The sequence below is a fragment of the Chroicocephalus ridibundus genome, chromosome 7 (assembly GCF_963924245.1).
Source record: "Chroicocephalus ridibundus chromosome 7, bChrRid1.1, whole genome shotgun sequence".
In the NCBI taxonomy this organism is placed as follows: domain Eukaryota; kingdom Metazoa; phylum Chordata; class Aves; order Charadriiformes; family Laridae; genus Chroicocephalus; species Chroicocephalus ridibundus.
In genome coordinates this window covers 19,509,333-19,532,593 of record NC_086290.1, presented here as the reverse complement: position 1 = coordinate 19,532,593, position 23,261 = coordinate 19,509,333, and the positions used below count along the sequence as shown (strand labels likewise).

Genomic DNA, 23,261 nt, shown 5'->3' with positions numbered 1-23,261 from the left:
AATCATATTTAATTTTTGGTACACTACTGCATTTTACAAAGGATTATTGTGATGTATGAAAAAGTCTGTAAAAGAAAACTTCCCCAGGAATTTCTTGAAGGGAGGTATCTCGCTTGTTGCTTCATAGACAGGATAAAAGACCCATATTCTTGACTGGCAGGATTTTTCAGCTGCCAGAGCCAGTGACGAGCTTTGTGTCAATCCCTCCTACCTGTGGTCACCAGATGGCTGAACATAGTATTCTTTGGCGATGCTGCCCCACCACAGCTACAAAATTGACCCTATTACTGAATGGTTTAGGACTTTGATAATAGTTGCATAGAACATACACAGTTAAAAAGCTCAATCTGTTTTGATTTTTGGGGAGTTTTCCCTTGTAGGGAATGGAGACATAAGCAAAAGCCTTATCTTGCATAAATCTGTAGGCTGCAGTGTGAAAATCAGTTTATAATGAATGTTTGGCATACACTTCTCAAGTGAGTATGAATTTTCGTACAGTACAATTTACAAAGTTGGCATTTTACATCTAAGGGTAATCAAATCTTTTTGTTAAATTTGACCTGTGCTAGGCTTTTGTCTTGGTTTGAGGTAAACCAGGACATAGTGTGGCATAGTGGGTAGCCATCACTGCAGTACTTCACATCTCTTCATTTTCATTATATTTGCACAAGATTACTTGAAGTATAATTCAAGGGCTTTGGGGAGTTGTGTTGGTTATTGTTAACAATGTATTAAATTTGTAAGCCTTAGTTTAAAACTGGTAAGTGAAGTTGATGCTTTGATTTCAACAGGACTAGGATTTTGCTCAATACTAAATGTTAAATGTGGCAAGTCAGAATCTGGAGAAATTGCTGCCTTGATCCCAGGCACCTTTAGCCCACTGTTTGTCATCCTAATGCCCTTCTGTTTGATATTTACTTCTTTGGACATTGCTACCTCACTCCTTTTGCAAATCCATGTTAGCATTGATGTCATAAAGTAAGCAGAATGAATGTGTGAAATTGCTTGTAAAATTATCAAATGAAATGAATAGCAAATATGATGACTTTTTTTTTTTAAGTTGAACAAGGAAACTGTCAGCAATGATGCACTCTCGTAATGCTTACTAGAGCTGAACAGTATATATATAAGTCTGCAAAAGAGGCAGCTAGGCAGATCTCAGGATCCTCAAGGCTTGCCATAGTTCCAGAAGAGAGAGTAGCAGCTCTTTCTGCAACTGCTACGTATCACTTCAAAGTATAAAAAGGTAAGATTTATATGAACTACCAGTACAATTTGTTTGAGAAAGCTGAGTGCGTGATCTGAATTGTGTTGCCCAAAGTTTGCAATAGAGGTGCAGGATCTTTCAGCAAATTGGTGTTTTCTTCTGTGGTTATACTCATTAATGTTTGGAGTTAATGAAATCATCATTTAAATCTTTTAATGTATTGAATTAGAGAGATGATCCGAAAAAGGGAAATCAACTGTTTGGGTTGCAGAAACAATTGAAAGAAGGAAGATTAACCATGAGACCATGAAAGACATGCCTTGTAGTAAGAACTTAAATATGAGATAGATAATTATTGATGTTTATATTTTTATCTCCTTTAGTATCTTCTCTAGAGATATTTAATGAACATGAGTTTAAAAATATTCACTCCTTATAGATACTGCCTAAATATGAATCAACGGGGATTAAATACACAGAATGCAAACAAATTAAGTGGGTTTATACAGATACTGATTTAAAACTGTCCAAAACAGATTGTCACTCCATTGCCCTACAGATTGCCGCTCTCTACATTTAGATTAGTTTGTCTTAAGTAACTATTATTTTCATATCACTGTAAGATCTGAAAATGAAATTTTATAGCACAAAGGTAAAAATTTAAGTCTTTCAATGATAATTGTGATTATTGTATAAAATTTAATTTACTCTTCCATCCTACTAAGGATTTCCTTTGACTAGAACTGTTATGTTTTACAGAACTTTCCACAAGGCATTATAGCGTGGTAGGTAAAGTACATCTACCTGAAAAAGTAATCTGTTTATAATTAGAAATAATTGCTATTTGCAAACAGTTTTATGTCAGTAGAAATCTATTTTATTCATTCACACGTTTTCGTCTGAAAGTATTCCCTTTTTTACTACTGTAACCCCGTAATTTGTATTTTTAAACTGAAAATAGATACAAATCTGACTTTTGAAAGATTCTTTTCTGAAAACTCAATGAAATTAAGCTCGTTAAAATTGTACTTAGGGTACAAAAGACATCTGCAGTAAAATATATTGGAAAAACTAGCAAAATCAGGTCGATCGAGGAAATAATATTCAAATAGGTTTCTGACCAAGATTTGAGAGACATATTTGTTACATACTTTCTGGTGATTCAAACTGAGATGTGTCAAGTTTTTCATCTCCAATCAGAAAGAAATTAAAATATTTCCATTAGTCTAATATGCATAGGAACAAAAATGTTCTGTGTAAGATTAGCCTTACTTTTCCTGCACCTTGACAAGAAGATTGCATGGGTTTTAGCAGTATCTGCTGGTGACCTAAATAACTTAAAGCAATAAAACCTTTCTTCTGATTGGGAAATGAATTTATTAGCAGGAATAAACTAAATATATTATTTTGCCAATCATCTCTTTTTCTCTACAAATCATGTTTATATTCCCAAGAATAAAACAGCAATTTCTTCTTTGAAAACTGCAGCTTCTTTAATTTGTGAAAAACTGCTCTTGCTAGTTTGGGTTACCAATAGCAAGTACTAAACATTGAAGAAACAAAACTGATTCTGAATTTTTTAAAGAACTTATCTGCAAGAAGCCTAATAACTTTTGAAAATATTTATTTTATTAATAAGGATTCTCTTACTTGAAAATTGTATTAATTTTAAAAATCTGCATTTATACATCTTTCTTTTTTGTAATCTCCCCAGATTTTGATTCTGAAAAAATTAGAAAGAAGCTAAACATGCATTTAACTTTAAACATATTCTTAAGGCATAAAGCAGGGACTCTTCACATCTGAAAGCTCTATAGGACTGAGGCATAAAAGTTAGATCCAAGATATATTGAAATCACTGAAAACCTGTTTAGTGACTGCAAGGGGCTTTGAATTTGTTGTGTTTTTTAACAAGTTTTATATAAAATAATAGCTTTTGGTGTTTGATATTACTGTTAGGAGGCTGGATTAGTGACTAGACTATTTCTTTCATTCCACCTCAGTGACTTAGTTTTATGTCTAATCTGTATCATGGTTTAACAAAAGTACAGGCAGCTGTAAAATATTTTTCTTTTTTATTTTTTCAGGTTAAGTAAAAGAATACCAAATTGCTAGCATACCATTAAGCAGGGCAAATTTACTTACGTATTGTGCAATATCCAGACTTTATTTGGTGTCTAAGTTAATTCGTTTACAGCTATATCAGCTAGCACTGGGGTCACTACATTACAATCAACCCATTCTTGTGACCACAGCAGAGTTGTCTCCCAAAGAATAGGCAGAGCTTTTGTTCCATTGTTGGAAGCCTATGAATTGTGAAATTATGCATTCTTTTGGATAAACATTGGGTGTCAGTGTTGCACCACCAAATTACAGCTTCAAATGAAACACTGAGTTCAGTGCTATAGTCAGGGTTATAATAGGACTGACTACATGGCCACTATGGTATTTGTTGCTACTATAGCAGGGTATGTGCAAGTTTAGGAATCCAATCTCAGGACATTACAGAAGGCAGAAAAGATTGTCCACACACACTGATGAAAAAACGAGCATCACTGGCAGTGGCTTCTGGTGGAGAGAGGGAAATCAATTCCACTGCTTAATAGTAAAATCCACCAGAAAATCTTCTATTCCACAATTTATTTTCCTGGTTTTGATTAAGATTTGATTAAGATTTTGATTGACTTAAATATTTTGATACTGACACTGAGGTATTCTAGTAAAGTATTTATATTATTCATTAAGATTCTCTTAAGAAATAGGCCTCACAAAGTACCAGAAGCAATATATTCTTCCTAACCATAGGTAAAATGCCTGCCAACAGTTAAGCTTTGTATCGCCAGCTATAAGTTTTTTTATAATAGATGGAAGAAATATATTTCATAAAAAAATCTGCTGGGCAGAGTACAAGTCTTAGAGCAGTAAGGTTTTGATGCAGGAGTTTACTTTTTCAGAAATGTTCATTAGCCCCCCATTTGCACTGCTCAATGCAGTACCAACTCTAAATCTCAAAACAGAATAATCTGCACCTTCTCTACGCATCATTCCTTCAGAACTTTCCTGTAAAATTATGAATTTAAGTTATGAATAAAGTTCTGAAGTTAAGTTAACCTGGCTTCTCAAGGCTGTCTTATTTTATAAATCACTGAATTTCAATAAATAACTCCTCCAGTGGAGCTGGAGTTCAGTGCAGATTACATTTAGTGGGGAGGGTGTTTTTTGGCTGGGTCTTACTTTGCCGCCTACCATTTTACTTCAATGCGCTCATCTTTCCTATCTCCCTTTGTTTTTCAGAGTGTAACATAAACTTCCATAGGAAAGTGTCACGGATGGCAGAAGGGCTCTTTCAAATACACAAGTATCAGTCCAAGTACATGTTGAAATTATTTCCAGTGACATTTTGCTGATGTGAACTCATTGCAACTTCTGTTGCTTTACAGCAGATTAATATTGTGATCCATACTGATTTTTAAAGTTGGAATGAATGAGCATTTACTATTCATCATTCAATGAATGAGCATTTAGCCACTGAATGAATGGCATATCATTCTTTGTCAAGGTCAGAAGTATCTAACCAAATTTTAAATTAATTTCCTTTTCTTCTCCAAAATAATTAAAAACAAACAATATATACTAGTTGATTTTGTAAGTAGATTTCCTCTCATTTCCTGTTTCTGCAGAGCACGTTTGAGTCTATCAGCCATTAGCTGCTCAAAGTCCCTTTTGCACAGGGTTTTGTGAGCTTAAAATGAATAGCATTTCTTTGTTCAACAGAGTTTGCCCTATAGGGGATTGTGTGTCAACAGACTAATAATACTACATTAAATAATAACAATAGTAGCACATATAATTAGGGAATTAGAGAATTCCTTATTCCCATGGTGACTATTCACTAGAAGTTATAACTCTACTGCTTGCATGAGCAAACCAGTCACTAATGCAAGTAAGAGAATCACAGCTTGGCATTTGTACAGATTTTAATACTCTAGTTTACACTGGATAATCTCACATTAAAGTCAATGAGACTTCAATGAGACTGGTCGAGTTATTACAGTGTGCATGAGGGAGATCCATATAATAATGTACCCATTTCTGTTACATGGTTGAAGCCAACAGATGACCTCTAACAATAAGAATTACATGTGTGAGACACTATTTTCTGCTTTGGTTTATTACCATTAATATGAGGTATATACTCCATATCTTGTATATCCCATATAGCCCCATAATGGAAGCTCTTAAGCAGAAAGAAAGTATTATGTCAATAGTGCAACAAGCAAAACTTGACATATGACATCATGAACTGAACACAAGCCAGCATGTGGTTTGGTGGTTGTTTTTTTCTGAGGAGTCACACCTATTAATATCTCATTATTTAAGTCCAGAGGTCTACTGCTGCAATATCTGTTATTTCAAAAAAAAACAAAAAAAAAAACAAAAAACAAACTTAAAAGGAGGATGGAGGGCCAGAAGGAAAGAATGGGGAGCTGCTAATGTCACAGTATTCTTGACAGAGATTTTCTTTGTTTTTTCTCTAGTGAATGAGCTGGAAAAAAAATAAAAGTCATGCCAATACCCAAGTTTTGCAATAAAACAATATTATAGAAACAGATCTAATGCTTTACATCAGCAGAACACAGAGCAAAGGAGATACAGACCTTTATCTTCTTATTACAGAAGAATGTGAGGATGCAGTTGCTCTCAGCTCACCTTGCATTCTAGAATAGAGACTAGAGCCTAAAGACTAGAACAGAGACTACGCCTTTTGAATGCCTACCCAAGGCAATACAGTCTCCCTCTCCTGCACACGGACCTCGTCCTCACAAGGTCTCAATATCTTCAAGTTTAGATCAGCGTTAAGGATGTCTCTGTTTGAGGTAATTGATTCAGACGTATGTAAAGATGATTACATTTTTCTTTGTTGCCTTATTTCTGTTTTTTACAGGCAATGAAAATGAAAAGTGTTTATTTTGTTGCTGGGCTCCTTTTAATGATAGTTCAAGGCAGCTGGCAAAATCCTCTTCAGGAGACAGAGGAGAAATCAAGGTAAATTCTTTAGATCAAACTTCTAGAAACACTTGGCCTGAACTTTTTTTTTCTTATAGTTTGAAGCAAAATGCATTATGACTTAAAGATAGTTTTTTATATACTATTACACAGTACTTACTTAATCTACCATTGGAATTGGCAAAAGTTTTTAATACTGCAAAGTACAGCAGAGAAGTTTTTGGGATTACAAATAGCTGCCTTAGCTATCCAAGAAGACCTTGTAATTGTGCAGTATCCAATCTGTTGATTCATTTTACTAGGCAGCTAGTGATCAATACGCCACTTGCTTTTACTTTGTGAGCGTATAAAATAGTATTTTTAAAAGAAAAGACAATGCACCTGTAGAATGTACTTAACCCCTGCCAATTAATGAGTTTAAACTTTTCACAGATCATTCAAAGCTTCCCAGTCTGAACCATTAGATGAATCTAGACAGCTGAATGAAGTGAAACGTCACTCACAAGGCACATTCACCAGTGATTACAGCAAGTACTTGGACACTAGACGAGCTCAGGACTTTGTGCAATGGTTAATGAGCACTAAAAGAAATGGGTAAGCTTTTTGCTCACATTGCTATAGATCTTCATATACAGAAACAGACAAAAATCTAGCTGAATTCAGTTTCTTGATTTCAGCTTCCCATCACAGACCATATATAATTCTCGAATAGGTAAATTACTTAAGGAAAATTTATATACAATGTGAATATGTTATTAGAAATGGGGAATACATGCAAAATCAGCCAACAGGATTTGAATAAATTAAGTGTAGTATTATTCTATCGAGTATATTACCTGATATGCCATCTAAAAGGACTGTCTCAGCCTCTTTCGTACAGATTGTTTCGGTGAATGAATTAAGTTCAATAGGAATAAGATATGTAAATATAATTTAAAGGTCTGGACCATCAGTTTCTGGACGTGAAGTTTCATTTGTGAAAAGGGTGCCAATCTTTAAGTTCTCCTGACCACTGGATACTTCACCAGTATCACAAGTATATTGTTAAGGCATGAGTTGGCATGTTTTCTGAAACTATACTTTGATTAAACACAAGCTACCAAGCTGACAGCAAGAATAATGTAAAAGCATGTAAGTCTGTGCCCTGAGTTCTAGTGAAGATCTGACCACAGAATCCAAAAATCTATGATATTAATGCTTTTAAATCCCTGTGGAAGTCTTTAAAGTGTGAAGTAACAATTTCTAGATACTGTATTAATTTAAAACCATAAGCCTGAAATTATTTATAATATTCATCTATCAGTCATGGTTGTTTATCATAATATTTAAATAATAACCAATAAAATCTTATCAGCTTATGCATGCTCTGCAATGTACTGGTAATAACGATCTAATGATTGTGGAATTCCACTACAGCCAACAAGGACAGGAGGACAAAGAAAATGACAAATTCCCGGACCAGCTCTCAAGGTATTCTAGTTGCCACAACTTGTCACTCAAAAACAGCTCAAGTTCCTTTTCTGTTAAACAAGAAAGAAAGAAAACAACTAGTATTCTTTACAATGTTACCATAATCCAAGAAATACCTATCAAAAGAAATTATCTTGCACCTGCTTTTTACAAGGAAAGAGGAAACGTCTCTATGTTACTTATTCGTGCACCTGTGTTCTGTAGCTATGTGCAATGGCTTCAAGGAATGCAACAGGATGAGAATAGATTTCAGAAAGGATATTTCCAGTAATAAAGGAGACTAGAGAATAAGATAAAAAGAAAAACTTGGTATAGAAAAAGGATAAAGCAAGAAAACCAGCGAGAAGACTAATGAAAGGGAAATGGCCAGGCACCAATTTGCAGAGAGCTGATAAAACACGATACAATCCTCAGCCCTAGCACTCAGTCCCACGTTACATAAACTGCTCATTACAGGAAAGGAGAACACAAGACCTGCTGGAGGCCAGAATTTTGTTTCTTAACAATGTTTTTGGAGGATGTTGGGCAAGTTGGAAGTTTGAAACAAATAAAACAAAAACCCAGTAAGTGTTACTGCAAAACAGATTGAAATACCTATATTCCTTTTGTCAGAAATTCCAAAGAGGATAGCCCGGATCACAAAGATCCTTGCAAGCAAAACACGTCAATATGACTAAAAAATCTGTAATAATGTATCAGCTTAATTGAAACAGCATATCTCAACAAAATTAATGTTTCATTAAAAATGTTCCAAACAACTCTAGTTAGCATGCTGATGAAAAGTGCAGATGGTACTAAATTAGAAGGAATGGTGAAATCCCAAGAAGATAAAAAGTAATAGAAAGAGCTAGAGGCCCTGAAAATTGGGCGGAAATTAGCAAATTCTGAAATAGAAATGCTAGGGAACTTATTAGTGGAAAATATTCCATAATATGTCTACTTGTCAGTGCAGCTTGCCTTCCTAAGGGCCATTGTGACATAATTTTGTGGTGTATCAGAGAAAGAAGCACAATGAGGTGTAGGAAGAAAGGAGGCAATTGTTTTTTTCTATTAAGCTGGAGGTGATCAGGCTTGAAATTTTTCCAAGATTATCACTTGGTCAGAATGATGTTTAAAAGGGTGTTCACAAAACAATTCAAAATGTAAATTCAAAAGGAATTAAGTCTGAATAGTTTGGCTAAGAAATAATGAAGATGAAGGTAGAAGGAGTGGCTTAATGAAAATTTTTAGGCTAACACAAGAGGTAACAAAAAGCCTGTCTGTAGAATACAATATAGTTTGTTGTTCATAGCTAATTAATCTAGCAAAGACCACTCCAATGCAGCTATATTGGCTTTCAGCACCTGATTTGATTTGTTCAAAACTAGTTCAGGCATCTCTGCACAAAACTGTATTGCGTAGTACAGACAATGCCTTCAGAACTGAAAAATATCAAGAAAAAAAATATATCAAGTGGAATTTGAGATGCGAAAAAAAACCCTCTCCCTAAAACAAAAAATTATAGTCTGGTGGGTGGGAAATATAAATCAATAAAGGTTAAAAAAAAAAAAGTCCTTATGCAGTCTGCTCCTAGAAGTATTGCTCTTCTTCTAGCAATGCGATCTCCAAGCGTCATGCTGAATTCGAGAGACACGCTGAAGGCACCTACACCAGTGATATCACCTCTTATTTGGAAGGTCAAGCTGCCAAAGAGTTCATTGCTTGGTTAGTGAATGGACGAGGAAGAAGAGAGTAAGAATCCATCCATTCTTACTATTAGATTTTTGCCTTGCTTTTGGAGTTAGAAATCAAGTCTGATGAAACCTTGATGTGTTTTTGATCATTCTTGCTGTACTTCATGTTTTTCTTTTGTAATAGAAAATATTCTGTGGGTGTTAGACTACCACTTTAAATTATTAAGTTCAAATACAGATTAAAACAAACCTGTTCAGTATGTTGTTACACCCTAAAAGGTCAAGTTATAGCTAAGGTCAACATATCTAAAACTAAACCAGACCTTCCTCTACCTACCACCTTTGCCCCTTCACATAACATTGCTTACAGTCTCCTTAACTATCACTGAGATGATTCAAGTCAGTGTCATCTTAAATTACTTTATCTTTTTTTCCCTTCACTGTCAATCTTTTCCTCTGCAATCTTTACAAGGTTAGGTTTTTACCAATGTCATTGGCTGTACTCCATACGCTGGTGATCATTCTCAGCAGTAACTGATGACTTCTTTTCCTCTTCCTATGCTCCACAAAGTCTCCTCAAGTTGCTGCTGTAAAAATAACTATAATTTCCTACAACTATGACTTATTTTCCTTTTTAAGACACCTCTACTTCTTTTGCAATGGTTCACAGTGTCCTGGACACAGTGCTCCACAATTCCGACCTACCTATGTCTCTGATTTCTTTCATTAATATCTTGTTCTCCACATACTCATTGCAGATTTCTCAAGCCTATTCACTTCATCTACTCACTCATGACATCTCTTTTCAGTATAGTCTTACACTTAGAATGGCCTTACCTTCAATCTCCTGCAGGCACCTTCTGTCTCATCATATTTCTAACTCTGCATGGGTAGGAGCTACCCCATGCACATGCCACTCCCCGCCTTTTAACCATTCTGTATTTATTTGTGCCTTTTGACTGTAAGCTCTTCGGGGCAGGGATTTCAGTTTCTCCTTTAATTATATATTCTAACAGATGTAAAGTACTATGTAAGTCTCTCGCACTATATAAAAATAATAAATAACAATAACAATAAAATATAATATGTAAGACAAGACTGTGTGTTGTAGTCAAGGAAGACTAAATAGATAAATTTTGTAAATAATGATTTCCTGAAAAAACAGAATTAAATAAATGAGGTCAGCTATATAGAGAAGGGAAAGGCTAGTGCCACTTCATAGCGATGTTCAGACTTGCAGTTGTTTTTCTGTCATGTTTTTTATTTTCATGAACAGAAATAGGGTATTTATTTCAGTATTTGTAAGAGAGAGAGATTACAACCTAGCTGTGATGAACTGAGATTAGAAACCTAGATGGACAATTAAACATAGACCAACCTTCTGCTTCCCAATAGTTAGTATTATTTGCGGTTAAACTTGTATATAGCCTTCCCTGAAATTATTGCATGAAAAGAACCAGTCTACCTGTCATTGGTCCCAGAGCACAGTGTGCTTCAGCATCAGCACACCTTAATGGAACCCATTAAAATCTTCTGATATTTGATGAGATGAAATGAGAAATGAAAGTTTTCTAAATCAGGCCCTGAGCATAATGGTTTTCCAGCAGTCAAAAAAGGACAGAGCAAGAATCAGGATCTGATTCCAAATATATATTGTACAGCAAACAAGCACATAGATTCTATACAGGTGTTGTAATCGAGTTATTTTAACCCCCCCAAAAAAGTTGCTGTTCTTAATATCTAAATACTTATGCAATATAATTGTAAGTATATAACTAGGACTTAAGTCCAATTAAAATGGAAAAAAAATGTATGAAAATTTGACCATAATGTTTTAGTAATGATATTTCTTAAATAACGATTCTTAGTAAATCTACTGTTTGTTTTACTGATGCCTGGTCTACTTGGCATAGACACTGCAGACCAGATATGGTTTTGCATCTATGGCTTTTCCAAAAAATGCTAGAGAGGAATTTAGACTCACCTGAAAGAACAGTCCTCATCTGGTAACGGGAGACTTACATGCTTTATTCTGTTGTTAAAATAATGCCTCAAAAGATGTTCTGATGTGTCGTGCTGTACTGAGCCATAACATCAGGCTCAACCCCTTAACTCCTTAAAATCACAGGAAATGTCCAGTGTATTAGAATCCTATAATGAGGCCCTTTTAAATGGTTTATTTTGATCTGCAAATTGTTTGATAATTTCTTCCCTTTGAAGTTTCCCAGAAAAAGCTCTTGTGGCTGAAGAAATGGGCCGAAGACATGCAGATGGCACTTTCACAAGTGATATCAACAAAGTCCTTGATGACATGGCTGCCAAAGAGTTCCTAAAATGGCTGATTAACACCAAAGTTACCCAAAGGTGCCTGAATTTGGATTGTCTTATTCTTAATATACTTGGGGTTTAAATGTATTTGTCACACATAGGCAAAACACTGCTAATTTTTCTCTTAACTATTGACATATCTGTAACTGTATTAGAAACTTTACTACAGACAGTGGTGAACAAGAAGCAGACACTAAACAGAACTCATTCCAAATATCATTTGTGTTTTGCATCAGCTATGAACCCATTTAATAGTTTCCTATTTGACTTGAGGGGTGTTTCACCACTGAATGTAACAAGAAGTAAGGTCATATTGAATTACTGAAAAATAAAACTCTCCTTTGCATGGGCGTTATAAAATCAGAAATATTTGTTGGTAAAATTACACCAAATTGATAAATCTTTAAAGATCATGATATAAAACACTGCCTTAAACTGTGGCTTGTCATTAAGGGAATAGGGTACTGTAATCTGAGTTCCTGATGGCTAACTATTTAAGAACCCCGCTTTAGTTTGCCTTTATACAGGCAAATGCTGTTGGAAAAGCAACATTTTCTATCTGAGCTCTGTGAACAGGTTAATATTTAAGAATTACTTGTTAACATTAACATCAACAAAATGCCAACACAAGGCACATGTGAGTGGCCAGATTTTTTAAAATGTTGGATATGCACGCTGTAAAAATTAATTATGTTTAGTCTTTTGACTATTGAAGCACCCAAAACGACTAGTTGATCTTGGAAATCTGAAACAACCAATAATGTCTCAAAAAATTCAGAAGCTACAGTTAAAATACAGTTTTTATTAACATTTTAATATTTTGTGTTTGCAGCTCAGCGTTGAAACAAACAATTTAGGAAAAGAATATATCAGAAACTATTCAAGAGTTTTTCCTTTAGGAATACTTGTTTTCAATTTGTTATTAGAGAGAGGCATTGAGGGGTCTGTGGAACTAACATCTGCTAACTCTTTAACAGAAAAAATATGTTCCACACATATTTCATAAATCTTGGGAGATTTATAATATGTCCTAATTTCTGCTGCTTTTTTTTCCAGGGACCTTTTGGAAGAATACCAGTAAAAATGCAGAATAAAAATGGGATAGATGAAGATCTTCATTGCATCAACTGCCAGTTATTAAGAGATTCTGAAATCTGTATTCTGTCATTTACATTGGGTGTAACAAAGCTATGTCACCTTGCATGCCAGGAAATAATTGTACTATAGTTTAGTGTTGCCAAAGGTTTATATATGGAAAACTTATTGTCTAAGGGATGGTTACCTTAACAGCTTTAAGACTATGAAAGTTCCATATCTTCATATTTTCCATTTATTAAGACTGGAGTAACTCCATTTATATTTAATGATAAAATTATTTTTCTAAAAAGTTGACTGCTACACACAAAGGATTCAATCACTAATTATATGTATTATTTGTAAGGGGCTGGCAGTTACAAATGCCTGAGAAGTGAATATCCCTCTTAAAACCTTTGTTATAAAAAGGCTAAGCTTTAAGGATATTAAATGGTAGCCTTAAATAAATTTTTTCAAGCTTCTTTTCTGTTGACTTTTCATGTGTATAACCCTTGTGCCTCTTTGCACGCCATTTCATTTTATTCTAATATTTTAGTGTCACTGAGATTGTGGAAGTGGTTTGTTTGGAATGAACACAAACTCAACATTTAGTTTTGTCCCATTTTCTCCATAATGATTCTCGGAAAAGAGATGTGTGAACTTTGAATTATCTTTAGTTGAAATCACGTAAGATGAAGCTAGAGGGGAAACAAGACTGAACAGACAAGTATTCTTCATTAGCATGAATTCTTGTTTCTCAGCAAAAGCAGGAGGACAGCTTTGCAAAATACTAAGTGCAGCATACTCCACTAGTAGTGGAAACTGCCACATAATTTTATAAGATTGCCAAGTAAAGCCAACTTAAATGGCCCTAGGGTCACTCTAATCTGTGTTGTATTCTTTTCTTCCTTCTTCCTCTGAGAACTGCTTTGTCCATCATCTCCTGCATTTAGCAACGTGGTACTATAACTTACAAGCACAACTGCCATTTCAGGAAGTTGTGCCTTCTGCATTATGGTGACAGAAAATTTTGCTTGCAGATGGCAGTGTTTCTAGCAATCCAAACTATTATACTCTCAGCTGACCAAGGCATGTTTTTCTAGGTATGGTATTAGCTGCAGCTCTCAAATAGCTTCAGGTGTACCTCTTTCTTCTGATGACCCCCCAAACCCCCATTCCTCCCCTTGCTATAATAGCCAGGTATCTGTATTAAAAGGGCATGCAGTTAAAGAGAAAGCCAAGAGGCTTAACAAATATCTAGCAGAAGTCAATATGAAGCAGGAGTATTGTTGAATTGGAATTAGAATCTATAACTTTTGCTAGGAATAATTAGTATTGTTCTGTGTCTCATTTGTTTTGTAAAGGCATCTGAAACTTTCACTGACAGTCTAGAATTTCTGGAAAAATAAGATTAGATTGTCCTCCCAAAGTGCTACAGGAACCAATATCTGTAATTTCATATCAGGAGGACTGACCATACCCAACTTGGCATCTAGAAAAGCTTACTGACAGCAACAGAGAGCTTTTCTAACATAAAACTTTAAACAATTAAACTCAATAGAATCTTGCGCTAAAAAAATCCATCGTAGCATCCAAAATACCACTGGAGATTTAAAAAAGGGGAGGAAAAGGCATGTATACATATTTGTTGTTTATTTAATCCCATTTGTACACAGTGGTTTGGTTCCAAGAGTTTCTGGAACTGATAAAGATTCAATTACACACAGTTGGATCCATAGGGTCCAGGCTGAAACTGTACAAATAGTTAACTCTTCTATTTCCATAGACCAAGCAACTGTCTTTAAAATGTTTTATTCCACTATGCACACTATTTAGCGCTCTGACGGACAGGATTCCTAAGTTACAAATCCATTTTCCTGTGGTGTCTGTCAGCAGCGTATTTGAGCACCTCCTGATGATGGCTTTGTCAGCTATGAAAATACTGTTTTCCCACATTTTTACAAATTATATGCTTTTAGGAACAGAGGGGTATAAATTATTTTCTCAAAGTTATGCAGCTTGTCTGGAACACAGAAAAAATATTTAATCTCCAATTTTTTGAGTCCCAATCTAGAGCATGACTCAAAAGACACCCTTTCTTGAGAAGTCAGATGAAGTTGAGCATGTTCCAGAAGTTCCAAACGTGTTTTAGCTCAACAGGGCTAGGACTTACATATCCTGAAATCACAGAGCAAGTCTATATGGGATCAAAAATGAGGTATGTGCTGGGTATTTTTTATACAAGCTAGATGAAATTCAGTGAATGGTACAAACACAGGGAGAAATAAGCAGCAGTCACTTTTCTAAAAGTGTCTTTACTGCACAATAGCTACCCATGTCTGCAGGCTGAGAGATGGCAAAACAGCTACCACATTCAAGCCTAGAGAGAATTGCTATTTATGTTTTAATCTTAATTTTGTACTCTAGAAAGGGAGAGGGATAATTCTAGGCCTTACATGCTGTGAGCGGTACATTGTTAGAGAAATTTAGGAACAGAGTGGCCTGAAGATTCCTTTTAAATAATAGATGGTTTTCAAAGTCTTCAGGCAATGGAGCAACAGCTCTCAGTTATTATGTTGACTGCATTGCCTGCTTGCATAAGGGGGCTTCAATTTGCTCTCAGCAATTAAAGGAAGGGAAGTGGAACTGCTTAAGGGAACCATGCTCAGGAGCATGTTTCAGCATTACCTACAGGGCTACGCCCTCATTCACTCTCACAAACATTAATTGTCCTTTGAGTCAAGGACCCAAACTGTGTTCAGCTTATTAAAATCACATGCCCTGGTGTGTGTGAGGGGCCTTGAGCGGCATGCTATAGAAGATGGCACTGTTGTGATGCCCCTCTGCACCTGATGTGAGTTTTAAGTTTACAAAAAAGTTAGCGTATGGGTCCCATTTTATTTGAAATATATTGTAAATGTATCATAGATGCAGTTTATGGTGCATAAACAATTATTTTATTGTTTTCATTCACTCCATGCTGACTTCTTCACCCTACTAGAAAACTGAACCTTATACCTTCAAGTTGTATGAAAACAGTACCACTGGCCCAGATGTTTTGACTGTATTGTGTATGTGCACCTTCTACAATTCCATATTCCATGAACTCATGTGTGTACCTAGAGTCCTCTGTGTATCTGCACATGTGCTGCCTAGAACTTCCAGGTGGCCTTATATTAAAAAGTGCTCCCGTTATTATTGCCTTCATTAACTGTAGTTTATATGCTGGGTGTGCAGGATCCTTCCTCTTCCCCCCTGTTTACTAAGTATCTGGAAAAGAAAGCATATTTAAGCAAAACAAGACAACTAATTGGAATTAATACAACAAAAATGAAGAGAAACCTGAGATACTCTAACTGTTCAACTGTGCTCTGAGGACATGTGGAAAGAATCTTACATTGCCAGGAAATTAATTTCATTTTATAAAGAAAAATATATAAACTTGAAAGAACCGAATGACAGCTGCTACTGGCCACATTGAAATGGTTGTCCCAATGACATAACCACAGAAAACAGGTGGGTTTTTTTCTCATTTGCCTTCCTGATTTACTGTTAAGATTCTCTTCACAATCCTCTCAAACAGAACCAGTGTAATGATGAATTACAAAACTGTCCTTATGTCATTTGAGCCTCAAAATGCAAAGAAACAAAGAGAAGTTATTTCTGAAAAAAACCAGATACTAATATATTTAGTATCAAAAGACACACTTAGTCAAGTAGAACTTGAACACTCCTCAGTTCTAATAGCACTTTTGCCTTCTCTTCCTCACAGCACATTGGAAGCGAGCCACTCTACCAGTAAAAAACTTTCTCCAGCACGTATTTTGTCTCCCATCACCACACACTGAGACATCTGGAACACATTATTGCACCTGTAAAGTTGACTGTATACATTTTAGTCACAAACAATTTATTTTTTTTTGTTCTGCAGAGAGACCTTGTGTTTTCCATTTTTCCTGTTTGACTTCTCCAAATATTTCCGGAGGAAAGACTAAAATATATAAATAGACTTATAACAAAGTCTTGAGTTTCACTGAGGCTAGAAGTCTGAAGGAGACATCACACCTGGTAGGTCCACCAAGCGTTTGCGAAAGTCAACCTTCAGGCTGAAAGCTGTGGTTTGGTTCTTTCTAGTAAGTAGCTCTTCTTAATCATTTAACTTGTTTCTGAGTACTTTTGTGTTCAGCATACACTATGATGAACAGCTATGGCTTCTCAAATTTTATTGTGTAGCAGCCACTTTAATCTCTTGGCATCATACTAATACATACCTGTCTGCAAAAGAACACCATGGTATCAAGTAATTTGAAATACTTAGCTGGAGCAACTTTTTAAGTCTCAGGCTATCACAAAACAGATCGTGACAGAGCACCAGAAGCAAAACCATTACAATCATTTTTGGGACCATGAGTATTTTGATCAGACACGAGGAACCTGAGATTTTTCAAAGGTGTAGAGAATCACTGCTAGGAACTATCGCAACTAAATGGAAAATACATTCTGCTATATTGACTCTTACTGGATCCTGCAGGTGGTTCTGAGTACAGAACCAGGCCCCATGACCAGAGTCAGAGGCACCGTAGATTATTAGACATTTTAGTCTAGATACATTAATCCAGATTTCCAGAGGTACTTAAAATTGTGTATCCACTAAAACTAGCAGAAGCTAGGTATATCCTTTGTCAGCGTAGGTCTTCTTGTCTTCTTAGAATTAACCATTGAGAAGCATTAAAACCTCGCTGATAATCTCGCAAAAAATTATTAAACTGCAATTTGGCTATGAAAAGCTTGGTAACATTCAGGTACATTTTATCACAGGACTGAGATTATAATTTGACTGTACTATACTTTGAGATACAGTGATGATCACTACTTAAATGTTTAGAAAACAAAGCACAGATTGGCTGAATTATATGTATGCTGTGATTCCTATTCACTGGGAAAAGGAAAATTCACCCTAGGGATGGGGGTTTTTTGTTGTTGTTTTTTATTGTTGTTGGTAAAATGAGCGAGTGCACAGTTTGATATTTGAGTGAAACTTTAAGACATTCTGAAACTCTGGTCACGCATCTCACCGTATATAGGATGCTAGTTTCAAAAGTAACATAAAAGATTGCCATTTCACTGTGATTTTACTTTATAAAAGTGGACTTACCTATACACAGAAATTAGCGTTAAGCAAGTTGTGAATTTGCAGCACGTTAGATCCTCCATTGTAAACTTGCACAGAACCACTGTCAGGGCACAGTAATGGTATTCTGCATATGACATATATTTTATCATAAAAGTTACCAATCCACTTCCAGATACAGATTACTTAAGAAACAGCAGCAAAATACTAAATGCTGTGCTCAATCTGCAGAAGTGGAATGAAGGAACAAGCAGCACAACTTTGCTGAAAGCTCTGACAAGTATTCTGAAGGCAAGACTAAGGACATTTGCTGTCTCCCTTGGCTTCAAGTCTCTTCCTCTTGCTTCAGTGGATCGCATAATTTTTGTGCTCCATTTCTCAAGTTGTAAATTACCAACATCCCTCTTACAACTGCTGGTGTTCTGCAAATAGAGGGGAAAAAAGCTAAGATGGACCAAACCAAAAGCACAAACCACACCACTCAGTAATTACTTTTTTGAGGCTAGAATTTTTCTCTTAAAATAATCTCAGAAATTCCCCCAGCTTTCTGACTACTTGGTGATGCTCTGCTTTTTATCAAATACTTTATAGTTTTGATTTACAGGTCTTTTCCACCAATTAGTCCTACTATCTCAACACATACTCAAAATTCTCCTTGGAAATAGAATTGTTTGATGTGATAAGCTCTGAAGAACGTGATCTTCAGAGCTAAATTTTAAACTTTTATCCTATACTTCCATTTTCTGGTCTTAATTTAAAATTCCATTTTGCAGACTTACACATCAATCTCTCTTCTATGCCAAGAACCAGTGCCAAAGAAATAAATACAAGCCCTTCCTGCAATTTTATCAGTCTTTCCATGACTTGATTGTCAGAGAAAGAAGTTCAAAGAGCAGAAACTTTACAAGAAACGCTGGCGTTATCAAAGCCTTCGGAGCTTTGCCATTAGCGTTTGGAGGCATTTCACCTCCGGGGCCTCCGTGTGGCCCTTATCAGATTTCCTACAGAAACCCTTTCAGTGTCTAAGGTCCCTCTCCTTTAACGTACAGCCACGTCACCGCGCTCCAACTCATTGAACTAAAAGGGAAACCGCAGCTCAAGAAAAGAAAAAAAAAAAACAAAAAACCAACCACCACCACTACGCGAAGCTGCAAAGCCAGCAGGAAACCCGCGATCTTGCACAACCCCCCGCTGCCTGGCGGGACTTGCTTCCTGCAAGCGGCAGCCGCCCCCGGACCCCCCGCCCCGCCGCTCACGGGAAAGCCCCCGAGGCCAGCGGCAGCCTCGCAGAGCCGCCCGCCGCGCCCCGCTCCTGCCGCCCGCCCGCCGCGCCATGAAGGTGGGTTAGGGACAGCCGGGGGCTGGTGAGCGGGCGGGCGGGCGGGCGGGTGGGTGGGTGGACTGCCGGCTGACGAGACTTTCCTTGCAGACCTTCGTGAAGTGGCTGCTGGGCATCCTGGGGGTCGCCGTCGTCGTCACGGTCATCGCCGTGCCCCTGGCTCTGCTCACCGGCGGTAAGTCCGCGGGGGGGGGGCTGCCCTCTGCAGCGGGACGGGGGGGAAGGGAGGGGGGGGTTGCGGAAAGTTTGTGCTTTAGGAAACCCGGTTGATAGAGCTGGAGCTCCTGGAGAACGGGAAGGAACTTCGTCAAGAAGGTGTCTCACCTGGGAGGATGGGGGCGAGTTAAAAAGTCCCATGTGAACTGAGAAAATACTAGGTATAAGCATCATCGTTTTCGACATTTTCCTTTCGTATTGCAGCTGAAGGCTGTAGAACCAGTAGCAAAATGCCACTTAAGCAATTTTCTAGGGTGTATTGAAGACATAAGATTGTTTTCCCTCTAATTTGCTTTGTTTGCACAACTTTTGTTCACGTTATTGAGCGAAGTTATATACCCAGCACAGTTACAGAGGGCAGAAAAGTAGGAAAAGATTTGGAATGCATTTTTGGACTCTGATGGGTTTGTGCTTCCCAGGTTGTCATTGTAGCACTGGATGTTGATGTGAAGCAGATTAAATCCTCATCAAGCAATGCATTGCTTCCAGCTGGTAGGACAGAGCTGCAGGTTAATCTCTCTATTTGTGTTCTTACGATTAACAGCTGAGCAGCTGTGATACTCAGCACTGCAAAATCTAAGGAAACAAAGTGTTTTCTAGACTAGACCTTTGCTGGTCTTCTCTTTGTGAGGTGCACGCTAGAAGTGTGAAGACGTGTATGTTGATCTTCGCAGTGTGTTCAGAAATGAACAGAGCAATTGCTTATGTGCACAGAAAGGGTCTGGTGTTTTGTACATCAATTAAAGAGGCAATGCCTGTGTCTCTAGGGTTCATAAGGCATAATCTACATTAAACTTTTTTTGCAATTCAGCTTTGTCATTATTAATATCACAGTCCACATATCTGAATTACATACCTTCAGGACTAAGACTTGCATCGGTGGATGCTGACTCTCTTTTCTGTTATTTTTGGGCAGCTTTTTGCCACTTATCTCAAAAAAGCAGATTTTTGAGATGACAGAAAATACTGTTTGTTTCAGAAGTTGGGAAGAGCACGCGAAAGGGTCCCACCTAGAGTGCTGCGTCCAGTTTTGGGCCCCTCACCACAAAAAAGACATTGAGGTGCTGGAGCGGGTCCAGAGAAGGGCAAAGAAACTGGTGAGGGGTCTGGAGAATCAGAATCATGAGGAGCGGCTGAGGGAGCTGGGGTTATTCAACCTGGAGAAAAGGAGGCTGAGGGGAGACCTCATCGCTCTCTACAACTACCTGAAAGGAGGTTGTAGCGAGGTGGGGGTCGGTCTCTTCTCCCAAGTAACAGGCGATAGGGCAAGAGGAAACGGCCTCAAGTTGCACTGGGGAGGTTTAGATTGGATATTAGGAAAAATTTTGACACTGAAAGGGTTATTAAGCATTGGAACAGGCTGCCCAGGGAAGTGGTTGAGTCACCATCCCTGGAGGTATTTAAAAGATGGGTAGGCACAGTGCTTAGAGATATGGTTTAGTGATGGTTTTTGTCAGAGTTAGGTTGGTGGTTGGACTAGGTGATCTGAAAGGTCCCTTCAAACCTAGGCAATTCTATGATTCTATGATAGCTTATCAGCTGAATGTGTACGGGCATAACACCTAGTGAAAGAATTCAGCATCCAGGCCTGAGCTCTGCTGAAGAGTTGGTGCCTGTCTGCCTTAATGCTGATGCTGTGTCTTACTGAAGATCAAATGGGGTTTCTTCTTTCATGAATTGTAGCATAGGAATCCTTTTGCTGGAGAAGTGCTTGCAATTTAGAATCAGTCACTGAGTATATAGTAAATAGATTTTACTTTAAAGAAAGGCTTCAGTTGGATGACATACAGAATATCACCATGCTGTCAGCCTTGGTTTGCATTGTTTTACTTGTAAAAGAGTAAGGGCAATGTGTCATCCTTTTTCCTGTTGGCTCGCATTCATGCGTGGGAAATCACCTAGCACAGCCAGGTAGTTCACGATGTCCCTCTGGAGAAAATAAGGACTGATATGGAGAGGTCTCGGTTCAAAAACTTCAATTCCTGTCTCTTCCCAAATCAGGCCAGCAGTAACATCTGAATAACAACTGTGGCTATTATAGTTGAGGAACTGCAGGGTGCTTTTTAATTTTTGACTGAAGGGTGCTAAACAAATGTTTTCTGTTAGGTGAGAGTGTGCAGGTGGTGCACTTATAATTACCTCTTTGTAGATTAGAGCACTTAATCACTAACAACTTGAATATATGGCTTTTATGAATGACCTCAGGGCATGCGAGTCAGCTGAGGGTGCCTCCTGGGACAGCACGGGTGCTGGACTGAGTACAAAATGAAAGGTGGCAAAATGGAGGGGCGGTGGGGAGGAAGAGCAGCTCACGTGACTGTGATTATGTGAAATGAAAGTCTGTTCTGATAAAAGTCATTGTAATTGCAGTCAAGTCTTTATTTCATCCCAGTGGATCAAGCGTTGTGCAGAGAGTGAAAACAGTGATTATTAATATACATAGATAACTTTGAGTTTGGATTTCTTACCTTTGGCCTGCTGCTCTTCTCCCCACCATACTTCTCAATGTACTTTAGTTTCATAAGCTTAGTAGTCATGCAGCACAGAATTAGTTTGATGAATGGGCTCCAGTGCTGTGAAAGGTTGTGAAATTTTGCCACTCCCTGGCTGGCTTGTTGGCTGGACTGTAGTCCTGGCAAGTGGAACTTCTGCTCCTTCTCTTGCAGCCATTTAGCATGAGGAAATACCGCAGACTGCAAAAAGGTTCCCTAATTTTGGGTGCAGCCCTTCAGTATTTACCTTGAGGGTCTTCAGCCAGAACCGTGTACAAAATTCGATACTTTTTGTTTATACCCACTGCCTATTTTGCCACCTTATTATGTATTTAGTAACCACATGGGGCTACTTGCATCAAACAGTTTAATCTCAAAACAGCCTTGGGGGTTGTATTTGAAGTCTGTTGATGAAAGCATTGTCGCGCTTTGAGGAGCTATTCAAGAGGTGACTACAGTAGCAAGCGGTTACCTGTAAAGCATGAGTGTTTTCTAAAAAATTGTGCTCTTGTCTGCTCCTGATTCACCTATCCATTTATTTACGCGTCTCCCATTTTTTTCTCATGTAACTTCCCATGCAAAAGGCAGATGGAAGCATCCAGCGGCCATACACCATAACCCCTTCTCGAGCAGCAGCTCTTGTTATGGCCAGCTGGGCAGGAAGAGCAGGAGTGAGAGGAAGGGTAGCCAATGCTGAGAGCAGAAAGGAGACGGTGCAATACCTAGTATCATTCTGCTGCTGTGAGCAACTCATAAACAGCCTTATAGTGGGGGGGTCCTATACAACTGTCAAGTCACAAACCAGGTTCCTTCACCCAGAGGTCGAATTCTCTAATGGCGAGATATTCACTAAATGAGAAGGCTCGTCGAATTCTCTAATGGCGAGATATTCACTAAATGAGAAGGCTCGTCACTGTCATGATTAGATGATAGTATGCGTGGGCTTCTGTGGTCTTTTGATAGAAATGTGCCTAGAAGAGGTTGGCAAAGCACAGCAGGTGCTGAGGGTTAATGACCTTAAGGTGCCTGAGGGTACTCTGTGAGTCTGATGCCTGACCGATGTGTTGGGTATTACTGGCGGCTGGTAGAAAGCTACCATAAATAGAGATAAAGGTTACTGGCAGCAAAAGTCCAATAAGTTCATGTTGTCATCCTGGATTTGAAGTCGAAGAATGTCGGGATTGCTGAGACAGCTTTATGCTTCAAGGACTCAAGAGAGGTGAGGCTGCAGATGTTCCTTACAGCCGTGTTAATGTATAACTAAAAGAAAAGAGAAGAAAAGTCTCCAAATAGCTCTTATCATTGTTCTGTTGGGGATGGTCGT

General features: G+C 37.7%; 2 protein-coding genes across 2 annotated transcripts in view; both read left to right on the top strand.

The window, feature by feature from the left end:
• The first annotated feature begins 1,157 nt into the window (after positions 1 to 1,157).
• On the top strand, positions 1,158 to 12,970 carry GCG (glucagon). The gene is made up of 7 exons (XM_063341753.1): positions 1,158 to 1,246; positions 6,153 to 6,253; positions 6,647 to 6,808; positions 7,631 to 7,684; positions 9,278 to 9,415; positions 11,578 to 11,721; positions 12,742 to 12,970. The coding sequence occupies exons 2-7, from the start codon at positions 6,156 to 6,158 to the stop codon at positions 12,764 to 12,766; spliced, it is 621 nt and encodes a 206-aa protein (XP_063197823.1). The 5' UTR covers positions 1,158 to 1,246; positions 6,153 to 6,155; the 3' UTR covers positions 12,767 to 12,970.
• Positions 12,971 to 19,058: 6,088 nt separating this feature from the next.
• Positions 19,059 to 23,261, top strand: part of LOC134518901 (dipeptidyl peptidase 4-like) — a 43,539-nt gene continuing 39,336 nt past the window's right edge. Inside the window, exons 1-2 of the mRNA XM_063342270.1 lie at positions 19,059 to 19,229; positions 19,320 to 19,404. Coding sequence (XP_063198340.1) covers positions 19,224 to 19,229; positions 19,320 to 19,404 — 91 coding nt within the window. The 5' untranslated portion in view covers positions 19,059 to 19,223. The remainder of the gene's footprint in view (positions 19,230 to 19,319; positions 19,405 to 23,261) is intronic.

Excerpts from the sequence above, each read along its gene's own strand:
- GCG (XM_063341753.1), top strand. The coding sequence starts at position 6,156 with ATGAAAATGAAAAGTGTTTATTTTGTTGCTGGGCTCCTTTTAATGATA. Across the intron at positions 6,809-7,630 it reads ATGAGCACTAAAAGAAATGG|CCAACAAGGACAGGAGGACA; the intron begins GTAAGCTTTTTG and ends ATTCCACTACAG. Across the intron at positions 9,416-11,577 it reads AATGGACGAGGAAGAAGAGA|TTTCCCAGAAAAAGCTCTTG; the intron begins GTAAGAATCCAT and ends TTCCCTTTGAAG.